Source organism: Numenius arquata, chromosome 2, assembly GCF_964106895.1.
Source record: "Numenius arquata chromosome 2, bNumArq3.hap1.1, whole genome shotgun sequence".
Lineage (NCBI taxonomy): Eukaryota > Metazoa > Chordata > Aves > Charadriiformes > Scolopacidae > Numenius > Numenius arquata.
In genome coordinates, this window is record NC_133577.1 from 107,050,130 (window position 1) to 107,066,041 (window position 15,912).

General features: G+C 38.0%; 1 protein-coding gene across 1 annotated transcript in view; it reads left to right on the forward strand.

Moving 5' to 3' along the window:
* Positions 1 to 15,912, forward strand: part of CPED1 (cadherin like and PC-esterase domain containing 1) — a 145,275-nt gene that overhangs the window by 107,177 nt on the left and 22,186 nt on the right. The window contains exon 17 of the mRNA XM_074168371.1: positions 15,198 to 15,315. Within this exon, the coding sequence (XP_074024472.1) occupies positions 15,198 to 15,315 (118 nt within the window). The remainder of the gene's footprint in view (positions 1 to 15,197; positions 15,316 to 15,912) is intronic.

Consider the following 15,912-nt stretch of genomic DNA (forward strand, 5'->3'; position numbering starts at 1 on the left):
AGCCTCAAGGTAACCCATTTCTTGCTTTATAAACCAGAAATACTTGTGGGAGTATCATAATGTTCCAGAGCACTACACTGTGCAAACAGATCTCTGCTCTTAGTTGACAGATGTGGAGCAAAAACACATGGTCAGACAACCCCTTAAACACTGCACATGTAGATGTTGCAAGTGGCAAGTTATTCCAGATAAAATCACTGTAAAGTTACGATCAGCATGCTTTTGCTCCGTTTGTCATTTTTCTGAGAGTATATCATGATTTGATATCATATTTTTGATACCATTACTGTCTGTGTGAGAAAAGCTTCAAATAAGGAGCTTGTACTTCAGAAAAGGACAAGCAGATCTGAAGAATTGCTCTGTTGGAAAAAACAAGTCTGTAAGCTGTATCTGGTAGGGTACAAAAATGAGTATTTGGGGCACTTACACCTTGCATTAGCTCCTGGCATTTGAGTCATTCACTATTAAGCATTGTGAAAGGATAGAGATTACTTTTGGAAGTCATTGTATTTGCTGTGGAGAGGTACTCGTTAGTCGTGTGGGCCTTTGAGATAATTGTGCTCAACAGCTGCCACTGAGGTCAATTAGAAGACAGGAAAAAAAATATCTTGGGAAATGTCCAACTTCTTGTAAAAACTGGTTATGAATGGCACACTGCCAGTGGACCACCAGCACTCATAAATAATGATAGCACCTCTTTCGTTTGGCTTTAACTCAGAACTAACTTCACAACTTCAGTCAGTTACTGGAGGGTGAGAAAGGCAGAAGAGGACTGAGACAGCTTTTTTTCTTTTCAAGAGATGCCTTACAGCACATCCAAGTCTCATTTACATGGAGCTTCACTTTTGCACTCTGATACAGGGGAGGGGTATATACTGTTTTACCAGGAGAAAGTGGAGTAATCCCCAAGCCGTTGAACTTGGCAACGTGAAGGTCATTTGGCACCTCTGTGTGTCTGGGTCTTCATAGCTGCATTGAGGTAATTTGTTGGACCTGCGTACTTTTTCATTCCCCAGTATGCTAGATGCTGAAGTTCATCAGCCGAAAAGAAATTTAATCACCATAATCTCTGTGTGATGGTCCATTAAGATCAGTCTTTGTATGGACATTTGCAGTGCAAAATTTTAAGCTAGAGTTTATATCTGCTATGTGTCTTTTTAGTGCACTCCATATGAAAATAGTAATACAGTGCTTTCAGACTAGCAGTCAATCTTGAGTTCTTTCCCCCTACGTAATGCTTTCAACATAATAGAAGACAAGTTTAATGTTGCAAAATAGAGGCATTTTGAAGTATCTCCTAGTATTTTTTTAGCAATTGCAAGCAATTATGTGAGCAATTCTATTCAGTTGTCATAACATGGCACATCTAGACGGCTATGTACCCTAAGAAACTCATTTGCCATTTATATAACCCAAATTCTTCTCTTTTCCCTTTCCTCCTCCTTCTTTCAAGCTTTCTCACTCTCTTCCTCATGTGACTAACATGAAAAGAAAATAACTGAAAAGAAATAGTAAGTTATCAAACATAAATACTTTCCTAGAAGTATCCTCCCCTGATTCAGTCATGCAGAACTGCCATTTTTATGAGAGACAGGGGTATTAGCAGCCGGAGGGTAAAGATCAGTATGGAAGAATCAGCACAGCAAGATTACTCCACATCTGTGTATTTCTATAAAGAAAGACTGTAAAGTTTATACAACCTCAACTGTTGTTGAATGATAAAAAGGCTGTGGAAAGGATGTGGAAGGACGGAATTAAAGAGAAGTAAAAGTAAAATGACAACATCCTTGCACTAATACTTAATTTAACTTTTGTTAAATTACTATAATGTATCTAATACAGATTACAGTATACTGTATATAATGGTATCTAATGAGTGCTGTATCATAATATACTGTAACCTAATATTTGCTGGAAAAAGTCCCTTCCATTATCTCAGTCCTTTTGTCTGTAGTACATCCTCTAAGTCTGATTCGAACTGGAAATGTTTTAGTTTTCCACAACAGCCAAGTCTGCAGCAAGGCCAGGGTCTCGGTGTCCACATTAAGTTCTGGCCACCCTTTGCCACGTGGAAGAGGACTCACGCTGGAGGGAATCTGAGCTGTGTGTTTGGTTCAGGGTTTGTAGGGGTTTTGCTGAGTTACTACTGGGCAAACACTCTGAGTGAAATTCCTATTGCAAGATATCCACTATCTTACCCAGGAAGAGTAGGAAGATTAAAAATAGCTGGTTAAAAAACAAGAGTATGGGCAGGCCAAGAGAAATCCGTCAGCTAGACTGTTCATCTGTCTAGGCAAAAATATTTAAACAATAAGATAATATTCAATCCATGGTTTCAGAGCTGCTCAGGGCGCATTGCCTGTAATCAAATAATCCTATCAATCAGGAAAACAATGTGAATTATAATGTGGGAGGGCTTGCTATGGGATGTGAATATAGCCATGCCTACTTTGCTGAAGGAAAAACTTGCTCCAGAAACCTAAATTTACAGCAATTCATTTTATTAGTGGACACAAGAAAGTTAAACATAAAATGCCTCATAGGCTGACTCAAAATACATAGGAAAGGTGGAGGAGGCCTTGGCTCTGTCCAGAGTTATTTCTTTGAAGTGCTGAATCTTGGTGAGTGTAGGTTGGGTCACTGCCTGGGCCTGGGACATTGCCCAGATCCAGGTGTAGCCTCTGTCCTTGAGAAAAACAGTAGTTAACGTGTTTCTGACATTTTGGGGGAGGAACAACCTGAGTCATTTTGATCCAGTTATGTCTGTAGTGCTGCACTGGCTGCATTATCTGCCTCCTCATTGCTCCCCAGACCTGAAGTGAATCACAGAAATCTTCCAGATGTCTGTATATTAGGGAGAGTAAATTACTGTATAAAACTATTTGTGTAGGTCAGGGGAACTTGGGTGATTAATAAACTGTAATTAACTGCCTTAAAACATTGTTGAGGGATCCTTATTTTTTATTTTTAAGGTTTTTTTTGTATTTTCACCATGCTTCATCTCCGTGCTAATGTGATCTCAGTATTGACCAAAGCAAGGCTTTAGCGCAGCTTCACTTATCATGCCTCGTGCAGTAGAATAAACATTGTCACTAAGCACATTATTCAGTTTTCAGAAGTAATTAGTTGGTTTTTGTGAGGGGGACCTTGTTCAACTAGTGGCTGCTTGATTACTTTAGCTGAATGAAAAGGACATGCAGTAGTAAATTACTGCGAGCAGGTTGTTGGAGAAAGCGGGTGAATTCTAACTTCAATCTGCTCATTTGGCACTAACTGCATGCAATCTGTTTCTGCCCATGTGTGAAAGCTACCTGCATGCAGTCTGCTCTTCGGTAAGCCATCAAGCTGTAAGGAGACTGCATTTTCAGTCTGCTATGCACCAGAAGGCAAACCTTTAATCAGCATCTTTTGAAAAAGATCATGATTAATAAAAATCCGTGAAATTCACTTCTGTGAAGTGTGCTGCAAATTCATTAGAGTAAATTTTGACCCCATTATAGTTTAGAAAATAAATTACTACGTGGCCAGATTTTTAGGTGTTCTAGGAAAACACATTTGCCTGTCTTACTTCTGTCTCCCAGCTGTGTATATTAAATGAGTATCTGGGGATATTTAAAATTTAGTGCTGGACATAGCTATTAGACAGCAAGGAAAATATTCTAACTCAAAGGTTCTTTTGAATGAAATATGTATTGATTTTCAAAGACAAATCGGTCCTTCGTTACTTCATTCTTTTCATGGTAAGCCACAGTGTGGTAAAAGGGAAGTATAAATGATAACCAGATACTGTCTATAAATACATTTATCTTTTCTGTTTTGATACAGTCTTCATTGTGTGCATTGTCCAAGAAACTTTAATCTTGAATGATGTTGGCTGATTTCTTTTTAAGTATTGTATTTTTACTGAAGCTTTTAACTCAAGAGGAAAAAAGGAGAAAAAAACCCCACCACTCCTTAAATCTTCACATTCTCTCACTCTCTTTCATATATACGGAGTAAAAGTCATAGTATTCCCTTCTGCACTACCACAGGCTTATAGAAAACCTTCTGAGTATAAGTATCTTCAATTTTAATTATGGATAGTGTGAAATGGAGACCTATCCAGGCACTGTCCATCTGTCTTGGACCTTTGCACTGAGACTTTCTCTAGTGTCATTTACACATTCTTAGTTTTAGTCCTCACATTTCTTTGTGCATGCAACAAGGCTCTAAACTTTACATCACTAATATATTTTTCATAAAATGTTTGTTGGTTACAGTTAGAAAGATTTGTGTAAATGCTGTCCTTGCTAAAGATATACCATCTCAAGATCTTTGAGCCTGTCCCTCGACTCACTTAAACAAACAGCATAATGTCTTAAAAAGAGAAGGGTCTGATATTTGGCCAGGAAAGCCTCAGAGGTGGACTTTATCTATCATCTTTATCAGAGATGGGCCCTTCATCGAATGCCACTTTAAAAAAATGAACCAAATACAGAATGGTGAGGTTGCTGTGTGTGGGAATGCCAGCCGCTACGACCTGCCTCCCACCAAGATGCCAGCAAAGCGCAAGGTGCTAGGGATCATCCCTGCCCTGAATGGGGACATTGCAACCAGCACACATCTATTTCATGTACCTCTTTGTTCTTGGCACCTTTCAGGTGAGGAGCAGTAGTCTCTGAGGTGGCCTTCCACAGAATGGACATCCACAGGCTCAGGTCTGGTCCCATGGCACACCTCAGTGTCCCTCTGGCCATCTATACCTGGGTGATATTTTTCAGTGCAGAGTGGTTATTGAGCAGACAAACCATTTGTGCTACTCTCACTGGAGAGCAAGCATAGGTCCCCAGTTCAAGAAGGACAGGGAACTGCTGGAGAGGGTACAACAGAGGGTTACAAAGATGATTAGGGGCCTAGAACATCTCTCTTATGAGGAAAGGCTGAGGGACTTGGGTCTTCTTAGTCGGGAGAAGAGAAGACTGAGGGGGGATCTCATCAATGCCTATAAATACTTAAAGGGTGGGTGTCAAGAGGATGGGGCCAGCCTTTTCTCAGTGGTGCCCAGTGACAGGACAAGAGGTAACGGGCACAAACTTGAACATAAGAAGTTCCATCTAAACATGAGGAGGAACTTCACTTTGAGGGTGACAGAGCACTGGAACAGGCTGCCCAGAGAGGTGGTGGAGCCTCCGTCTCTGGAGACGTTCAAAACCCTCCGGGACATGCTCCTGTGCAGCCTGTTCTAGTTGGACCTGGTTTGGCAGGGGGGTTGGACTAGGTGATCTCCAAAGGTCCCTTCCGACCCCATATCATTCTGTGATTCTGTTATTCTGTGATTCTGTCCTCTCACCAGGGGTATTGCTTTTTGAAGAGGAGGGTATTTGGCTCTTGGGAGCTGACTTGAACGACTCTGGTTTTCAACACAGCTGCTCTCAGGATCTGGCCCTCTGTGTTCCCTGGGACACCATTAAAGCCAGCTGACATCAAAGTGCATGGCTGCACGAAGCTGGCCATGTGCTCGGGCTCTTCAAACAAGTGCGTCAGTGCAGACTGTAAATATACAAAGGGAAATACCTCCTGTTGTCCACCAGATTCAAGCATGCTTTCCATTAGAGTGAAGCCTCCACACATATGTAGACTCTGTCTTTACATGAAAGGCAGGAACTCGCTGGGTTTTTTGGCATTGTTTGGGAAAACAGTTTCAGAAGTCTTTCACTTGGTGTTTTGAGCCTCTGTTAGTTGCTTCCTTGGTGTTCCCCAGACCATGCACGACTGACGTGTTTTCCAAAACCTAGTATGCCACAGAGAACAATTTCTGTATAAAACAGGGTGTGCACTAATTCCTTAAACAAAAGACATTTTAATTCACCATGCAGCCAACATAACATAAATAGAGTAATAAACTTTTCTGGCTTTCTTGATGAATATGTTTAGTCTATTTATTTATTATTTCCTTACCTTTTTTTTTTCTACTTTCCCAAGGTAACAAAATTCTTAAAATCTTGCTGTCAATCCATCCATGGCTCAATAATACCTTTTTAATCCTTTGGGCCAAATTAAACTCAATTGAGACTAAGAAAGGAAATCCCAACATTCCAATTTTATTTTTCTTTTTTGTTTTTTTTAATGAGAAGAAGAAAAAAGAAGCAAAATCAGTGCTCCTATTGAATTGGACTTGGAGAACTTAGTTCTTTTTGCAATCTGCTTGGCAGTTACCAGCTTGCTATTTATCATGAATATTTTGCTGCAAAAAACCCCACTATTGCATTCCTTTTCTCATGTTCAGGGAATGTGCAGGAGAATCCATGGCAATCAGTTGGGAAGAGAGAGATTTAAGCATGAGGCCTAGGGAAACACACCATGTCTAAGCAGTGTAACTGGACTCCTTTTGCATTACGCAGGGAGTGTTAAGGAAGTAAAGCTTGCAGGGAAAGGTTTATTTTATTATTATTTTTAGTAGAACATCTGATAAACTGGGGAAAGAAAGCACACACAAAAAAGTGTCTGGGTGCAACCCTTTTTTAAATTTGAAATAGAAGAGTTCAGATTGTAAAAATAAGATTCTATATGAGCCAGCACAGTGATTAGGGAGTCAGATGTATTGCCCCACAGAAAATCATATGAAAGGAATGTATCTTAAGTGTGCCTTTCTCTGAGAGTTACACATCCAGTCTTGGGTTACAGGAGAGCCTGTCCTCCACTTTGAATTGCCCCGTGCTCTCTCAGGGAGTTAAGTACCTACTTCAGTAGGTCCTTTTTCAGGTAACAGTTCACAGGGAGCCTGGCGGTTCTCCCTTCATCCGGTTTCACCCTGTGTTCTTTACACACATCAAGCCTGCGGGTAGAGCAGGTTCAAGGCTCTTTACAAGTCAGCATTTAACTGTATGTGCAAAGCAAATAATAGCATCATAGAATCATAGAATCGTCTAGGTTGGAAGGGACCTTTAAGATCATCTAGTCCAACCCAACTCTGATTAAAAAAAAACCAAAAGAAAACCTTACAAAAGAACCCCCCCACATTGCTAAACTGTCTCTAAGCACTATGTCAACCCGCAAACAGCTTCCTTGGGAGAGACTGAGACAGAACTGCCCAGAAGAGCCTATAGCCCGCTAACTGGAGGCAAGATATTGGGAGCTTGAACTGAAATCTCTGCTGCAAATCAGTCAAAAGAGGGACTTTAAACTGTCTTTGCTGTATCACAGGGAAAGGTTGTACCAGGGAAATACCAGTTAGTGCTTTGTGCACTGCACGCTCCCAGTGGCATGTCCTGAGAACAATTATCAGATCAAGCACTGTTGGCAAAGGGATTTTTGAACTCTCTTAGGGGCAAAGGGGCTGACTAGCATAGCTCTGCTGAGTGGTTTAGCACTGGTTAGTGGTTAGCAGATGGACTCAGTCCTTGGCTAACATATTTTTTTTCAATGTGTTGCATTCATTCTCAGAGTATTTCAGTTTCAGAATTTATGAACAGTAATGTTTTTCAACTCATTCTTTCTCTCGTACCTTTTCATACATTCTGAATGCAGTGATTACCTTTCAGTCTGAGAAGTTCTGCTGTGTTCAGCATAGCTGTAGCGTAGCTGTGATATAAAGGTCTTTAGTCTAAAATCAAAGGGATAAAGGGTAGAGCTCAAGTGCTTCTTGCACGTAGGAAGGTGTAGAGTATAGATCTCTCTGCAATATGAACCATGAATGCCATATATCCTGAGCATGGGAGAGTAGAAGAGAATGCTCCTCAAAAATAGCCACAAGGCAGTGGGATTTTCCAGCTAATACAGTACATTTTTAGCCTAATTACCAGGGAAAACAGTCAGGGCCATAAGAGCACTTTATTGAGAAAGAACCATAAATACCTAATAATTCCTCTGATTGGCACATAAAATATTTACTTCTTGCACTATCAAAGCACATGGTTTTCTCAGGCTATTCCCCATTTTCAGGTAGTGAACTTGGCAAAATTCAAGTCAATTTGCATTCAGAGCTTGCACTGGGAAAAGACAGAGGGAAAGAGGAGGACTCAGTGAGAATCCAAAACTGATGCAGCTCTTAAAGTCTCCAGGTCAACATTACTGTCTGACTTTTTAAAATAAAAACCCACCAGAATCTAAAATAGCTTTTTTTTATCTGCTATTACTTGTTCCTGTTTTATCTTCATTTTGAGGGAGGAAGAAACACTAAATTCTTTTCATTCCTTTTTTGTCTTGCTTTGCTTTTTTAGTTTATAAAGGATACAAGCTGGAAATTGTCACTATTCTTCCTTGGGAAAAATATCATTAGTTGTATTAGGAAAACATGTTTGCTAAGAAAGCAGTTGAAAAATCCATGCAGATGTTAGCTTCAATTACTGAAAAAAAAAAAAAAAAGAAGCTGTAATTATCTTTAGATACAGTTTGAAATATTTTCCAAAACTTATGATTACAATATTTTTTCTTAATGTGGTTGGATTTCACATTCAGCCATCTTACTTCAACTAATTCTGCTGCATCTCTGAGCTCTTCAGAGTTATAATTCACAAGTCTCTGCTAGATTAAGAGTCATCCTTTTTTAGCCCTCGAGAATATTTTCATTCTATGGTTCACAAATGCAGAACTTTGAACTATTGACTATTTGGGAGCAGAAAGGCAGATAGAGAGTCTAACTGAAATCGTGTGCAATATCAAACGTGATGTAAAAAGGAATTGAATCAAAATGCTTCATAGATTGAAGGGATTCTTTTATATTCCCTACGCGCATAAAAGATATTAAAATAGTGGTATGAAACTTGCAATATTTGCTCTTTAGAAAGAGTGCTTGTTTCTCAAAACAGTTTCTTTCTACGAGGTTAGCATTCTCAGTGCAGAGGAAGTCACTTTGCATCTGCTTTAGTGTCAAGATGAAATTTATTTGCTCATATAGTCTGTATGGGCTTTGGACAGTTGCCTTTGTAGAGAGGCACCTACTTGGATTTTCAAAAGCTCTTTAGCAAATAGTAAAGATATGGTGTAGATATGACACTCTTGTGTCACAGGTTTGTGATTGAGAGAGAAAAGTCCTGCAATTCATGGTATTCTTGTATTCTTAAGAAAAAATAAGAAGAACTGTAGCAACAGCATGAATAGCGCTAGTAAGAACTTGAAAGCATTTTAGACTGATGGCTGCATTTTGTCCACATTTCAAACTGTCTCTGATGTCTCCACCATGCCTTGACAATATGGCCAGCATCTCAGCTTTTCATATCATTCCCAGTCTCCTACTGATGTCTGTGCACTGCATGTTCCAACCCTGTGAGTGCCCAGACTCCTTTTCTAAAGTGTTTTTATAGCCCCTACCAGATCCCCATGGAACTGAGCATCGCATAGTCTTTTAATGTGTTTTTTTTTGACAGTGCCTTTGGGGTCATTGGGGAAATATTATCCCATTTTTGCAGATGGAACACATTAGGTTCCTTACAAAACACAGTGGTGGCAATTTCTTTCCTTTAAAACATAGCTGCAACACACGGACACATTACTCCATCAGTTCAATGCATTAATCCTATATTCTCTGTTTAATGGATTTGTGTGTCTTTTGATGTAGGTAATGTCTTCATCTATGTCTTAGACAGTGCTTGATGAATAATAATAGTCATTGTTTCCCAGCCAAAAGCAGTAGTGAACTGAAATTTCTTGGGAGACTGCCTCTCTCCTTGTGAGAGCTTTCTAGTCCTATTTTGTACACCCAGGAGTTTCAGTTCAATCTAGTTAATTTGGGTGTTGAACTGAAGCAGCCTGAACCTCTGAATCTTTGGAGGTTCATCTATCACTGAATAATGCAGCCGGACAGAGGGAGACGGTTGAATAGAAGTCAATATGCCAACTGTTCCTTCATTTATTACTGCCATATTAATAAAGTTGATAGAGTGGAACTAACCCATCTGCTCACAATTTATTCCCTAGCAATAAGATACAATTTCACTATTTCATGAGCTCATTCTTTGACTAATTTTATTAGAATTCCTTCCATAGCATCATTTTTAATCACTTTTCATCCAGTTTTAGTTATGTGTAAAATAGTAGAAAAAGATGGACTAAAGAGAGATGAAAGGATTTCATGAGAAACTTGGGTCAGCTTAAATAGAACCTGATCAAATAAAATTAAGTCAGCGAGCCTGCAAAGGCCGACAGAAAAAGGTTCAAAACTACCTCTTTCACAGGAAGCTTTTTTCTGTCATGTCTAAAATCTAAACAGTCAAAAAAAATAAGGCAGCCCTGGCAGCATCATGAGATGAGGCAGGGCTGTGGTGCCGTGGGGGAGGTGGCTGGGTGACCTGCCAGGCTGATGGGCAACACTGGCCAAAGGACTGCAGGGTCAGAGTTCCATGGATGGAGAGGCCTCCTCCCTTCTCATCCAACTTTATCTCATCTACCTGTTCCCAGACACGTGTAGGCTCTGGATGTTAAAAAGATGCAGGTTTTTGGCTACCTGTTGGTTGTATGAAATGCTAAAACAAATTCCTGTGAGCTTAGTTATGTTTCCCTTGTTTAGTTTAAAACATTCTGATATGCTAATCCTTTATTAGTCTGGTAGGGGTAGTCTTCAGTGATTTGGGCTGGGTGCAATTTCAGGCACGAGTACCTAAGCAGAAATTACCTGTCTTTTGAGGTGTTGAGCTCACCATCCCCATTTATCGCTAGGGGTTTTAATACAAATGCAAGAAGGCTTTTACTGAGAAAGCTGAGCGTGGAGCCTACACACAGGCATCCTGGCTGGGAGTTTCAAAAGCATTCAATTCATTAACATAAGTCTGCTTCCACTGAAAATGATAGTTTTAGTAAGAGCTTTGAATAGACAGAGTTGGGTTATTCCAGAAAAATTCTGAAAATCCTACCTTCCTATTTTAAAATGTCTTTTTGAGCTGACAGGTAGCAGCAGCTGTAGATGCTAAAAGTAACTTTATTTTTGTTATGTGGTGCTCTGTTACTGCGGGAGCACTGACCGTTCAGACGAACACGTTCAGACAAACGATTTATCCCTATTCGATACGACTTCTCCTAGGAAAGCTGTGGGCTTCTTACCTTCTCTCCTTTTAACTGCTTGCAGTTTGGTGGAAGCTTATGGGGTTATTCTGTAGGCAATTACTGTACTTTCAGAGTAATCATTCTTTCATTAGGGTGGATGTAGTAAAAAGATACAACAGGAATTAAAAATCCATTAATAGTTAAGTTAGATCTCAATCTAAAGCATAACTGCAACTACAATGGTATTGTGTATATGACATTCATTCCATGATATTAGCTGCATGAGTGTGGATCATCTTTATAATGCTTTGGTTATCTCTCTCTCTCTCTCACACACACACACACACATCAATATGATCTTAAAATCACTATGGTTTTTTTAATATTTATGTACACCTGAGTGAAACTATGTATGTATATGTATATGCATATGCCTATGCATATAATTGAGAGGAAATACAGTGTGGTTGTTGACAGCTGACCTAAACAAACAAAATTCTTATTAAATCCAGCACTTAGACTGTAAATAAATGAAATGATGTATGCATTAATAGCTCCAAATTAATAATTTGAAAAAACTGTAAATTAGCAGGCTGAAAAATCTGCATGATCTCTTGAAGGCTAAAACTTTATGAAGAATCAAGTTCACTGTGCTGTAGTTAGAACAAAAAACAATTCTCATTTCACACAGCAGATGGACTCCAGAAACGTTCACTCTCTAAGTGAAAGCTATCTAGATGTACAGAGGAAAGCTTTATTCCTCTTTTATTTGCTGGTATCCAGAAAATCTTCTGTGAAGATAAAAGAAAGTTTACTAGTAAAATGCCAAATCAATCTTATAAAGAGTCGATTCTAACTGTGCACTGAAGTACATAATGCAGGGGAATTTTTCTTTTGATTCTAGTCCAGACATTTCAAGGGTCGTTTTATGTCTGCCTTCTAAAAATGAAGGTTTGCAGGGAGAACAGACACAGACACAGACACAGAGCTATCATTTAACTTTACGTGTCTGGCTCTCGTCTTTGCCCTGAGTGATCTTTTGTAAACATACATCACAAGATGTTGCATCTTTGGGCAAGGCAAGGATGTCATGTCACTGCAGCACCTGAAGAAAACTTTAAGAAATCTGCAGGCAGTTAGTTAGAAAAGCCCTTAATGAGCCGTACATTGGTGAAGCTACGGTAAATCTGTAGCTGCTGCAGATTCATTTTGCACATTATATTAATATGTCAATGATGATAAAGGATTGGTCTCCCCCAAAAGTAAAGATGAAACAAATAAGGCTTGCTCCGTGCTTCACAGTCTCTCATGACCCTACAGTTTGAGATGTGAGTTACATAATAAACATAAGCAGTGTCTTTTAAAATTCATGGTTTGCATGTCTTTGAAAAGACAACAAAGTCAAAGGGAATCAGCGATGTAGATTGACCTGCAGATTGATTGTGATTAGTAATAAACAAGCCACATGAAACTGTTGTTAATGATATTGTCCAAGGAATGCAATTAAAATCAAGCTTTGTTTGTTTAAACACATACCCTTGGCAGAGGTATGAACAAGAAAATCCCTGTTAAGTTATTTTATGGCACTATGTCGAGAGCAATGGCAGCACATTCAGGAATTTCAGGCTTTCTTGTGAAGTCCTGTGCAAATTGTTTTACTGCAAAGTAGGAGCTTTCTGATGGTAATGTTAGTTGAAGTAGTACTGTCAAATAGCTATACAGTGTGTCCAGACCCAGAGGCTCCAAGACAACATCACAGTTTAACACTAGAAGATACCATGCCATTCATTTTGTCATAACAGCTTTCCCTAGTTATAGAGCATTAAGCAGAGAACAGGAAAACTGTACAAAAGAACCCACACATATCTACCGATTCTCCGACTTTTTGCAAACAAAAATGACCTTGACCCTTTGAAGTCAGTGGGAAGATTTCTTTTCTACTTTTTGGTTTTTTCCCCCCACCATGGAATTTAATAACATCAGATTAATTGTGAGACAACTATTTCACTTTGTCTTTTGATTACATAATCAAGATTCACCAGTATTTAATAAACTCCAGGATGCATTCATATCTATATGAATCTATATCTATATCATCTATATCAGTGGCACATATCCTACAAACTGTCAAGTTTCACCTTGACAATATTAGGACATAACTGTCATTTTCTCATTGGTCCAATTTAGGCATAGCATCCTAGATATAGCATAATTTCATGGAAACAGTGAATAATATTACATGAAAGTTGCCAAATTAATTTTAATATCATATTAGAAAATGAAAATAGGAATCAGCATACTTCAGTGAAGAAAAGACCAATTAATATTTTTTTTTTGAGAAATTACATTTTATTATTCTTTTTGGTTTCAAGAATACTCTTTCTTGACCTGAATACAGGGCAATAAAAGTGTGCTTCCATTTGTGTGGTTCGTTTGTAAGCAATTAGTAGCACTAAGCATATGCAATTTTTTATAAAGGCAAATTTTGAATTCTTGAACATTACCATGGCTAATATTCCATTTAGCCAGAAAGAGCTGCAACTGCATTTTTTATAAAGTATTTTAAAATAAAATCACATTAAGTAATGATTGCCCTGATTATTTAATAATATTTTCTCCTTTCTCGTAAAATGATCTTTTTCACATCTTTAAGTCCCAGTTTTATAGCTTTTCAGTTTTGGTGAAAATAACCCTCATGTTCTGGTGAGCCTTTCACAATACAGAAATGAGGGTGAGACAATGAAATATGACATAGTAGATGCTATTTCTTAAGCTAACACTGACCCCAGAATACTCCTATCTTCTGATGAAACAACTGGCAATTGCACCAGTTTGGGCAAGGCAGTGTGGAGGATGAGTATTTTTTCAAAGTAATTTGAAATCTGAACTAATGCAGGTATACGCCTCTGAATTGTTCTAAACTCTTGTCACGGTTGAGGGAGAAAGGTATTTTTAGGATGTGATTCATTTTATCCTGAAGTTCACATCTAAAACAGATTAAAAATGCTATTAAAAGTGCCAGGAATGCTATTTCTCTACAGGAAAACTAGAATGAGCAACTCATGCAGCCATATATGCCGTAGATGTCTATAAGTACCAAAAGAATTGCCTAGTGTCACAAACGTTGTCATGTCATTTATAGCATGCCATTATAACTGTAAGGCACAAGGTTGATATAGCTCATTACTTAAAATGTAAGAACCCACATGTGCTAAAACTTATGGTAAGGAATCACTGTTTATCTGGATATTTTGTCCGAATTTTTTGGGAGCTGGCAACACCTCTGGCCTTCCATATAGAATAATGTTCAAGATTTATAAAAGCCAATAATGCTTTTCGCTTGCAAATTTTAAGAAAGTTAATTTCAAATGATTGACTGGTATTCCAGATTGTTACTGCTAATGTTTTAGGCATCTGGCATTAATTGTCATATACATTTCTACTCATGCCTATAAAATTTATCAGAAGTTATCAAAATGTGAGAAACTCAGCTCCTTATTACAATGCATGCCATTGCATCAGCAATCTCTCGTTCTTTACTACATTCTGTTGATTTAATAATCAGTTCATATTTCTGTATCCAAGCATAAACATAGAAAAAATATTTCTGTGTTAATTGTGGGTCTTAGTGAACTCTTCTTTAACTAGAATGTGAAAAAAGATCAGATTCTTTTCTATGAAGAAAATTAATTAAAAGGCAAATTTTTTTAAACATAAGTATGCCCATTATTTATGTTACCTTTATTGGTAGTGTCTGAGGTTTACTATGGATTACATCTCACACTGCATTTTGCCCTTGCAATTTTTCTGTTTTATTTCTCTTTTGCTTTATGCACCTGTATCTCCAGAATCTAATTTGGGGCATTTCATGTCAGAAATGTATTCCTTATGACTGCAGATATGCATACAAAGTTTCTGAGGGCAAATAAGTACAGATTGTACGATAAGTAGAGACAACATGACATTACATTAATGTTACATATGTTTACCCTAATAAATTTTCTTATATCTTTAGTAAATGTAGCATCTTGTACATTTACTGTGGATTGGGATAATTTATTACAAAATCATTGTCTGAATGGAATAAGGATTCTAAATTTCAAATTGAAGAGCAAAGGATGAATGAATTCCAGAACCAACCCCAAAAAACTTTTTTCCTCTTTAAATGTCCTTGAAGAGGATTTCAACATCATATGGATGGGTGTGGTGCTGTCATTTTCACGGATTTCATTTTAATTCAGGACTGTGGTTCTCGAATTCGTCCAGAGGAGTCCTGTGGCCTGCAGCCGCTGTCTCATGAATACCTCTCGGCAATTTCACAGACAGGGTTTAAGACCTGTGAAGCTGGAGACACAAAAGGTTTGTACTTAATCGTTTTTTTCTGCAAATTAACTCGTGCACCTCATCAAAGTAAAACTACAAATCATATTTCCTCTTTTCTATGGACATAACCCAAGCACAATAATTTGAACTAATCACTTGTAATAGTTACAGATTTTTAAAATCAGGATAATTAGTTTATGGAACAATTTATTGTTTAATAAGTTTCTAATCAGTGATCCACCACTACTTGTGTTATTGTCATGTAGCCTTTAAAATGCATTGAGATATTTCCATCAAAACCATTTAAAATAAAAATGTTTTATTCTAAATGGAAGGGATTATTTTAAAGTAAATATTAGCTTTAGAAAAAGAACACAACATTTTTACCTGTTTGAATGTTATATTTCCACTTCTATATTGGAAACACAAAAACAATTTACAATTTCAAACAATAAAGTGTGTGTTTTTACATATATTGAGACCTTAAAAAAATAGATGGACAAATCAAACATTATCCAACAACCAATACAATCGAGACATCTCTTTGGCTTAGTGACAACCCAGATGACAACAGATTGTCGGACAGGTATTCATGTTTAGGTCACAGCTGCATGAAGATTTATGCAAGTGTAC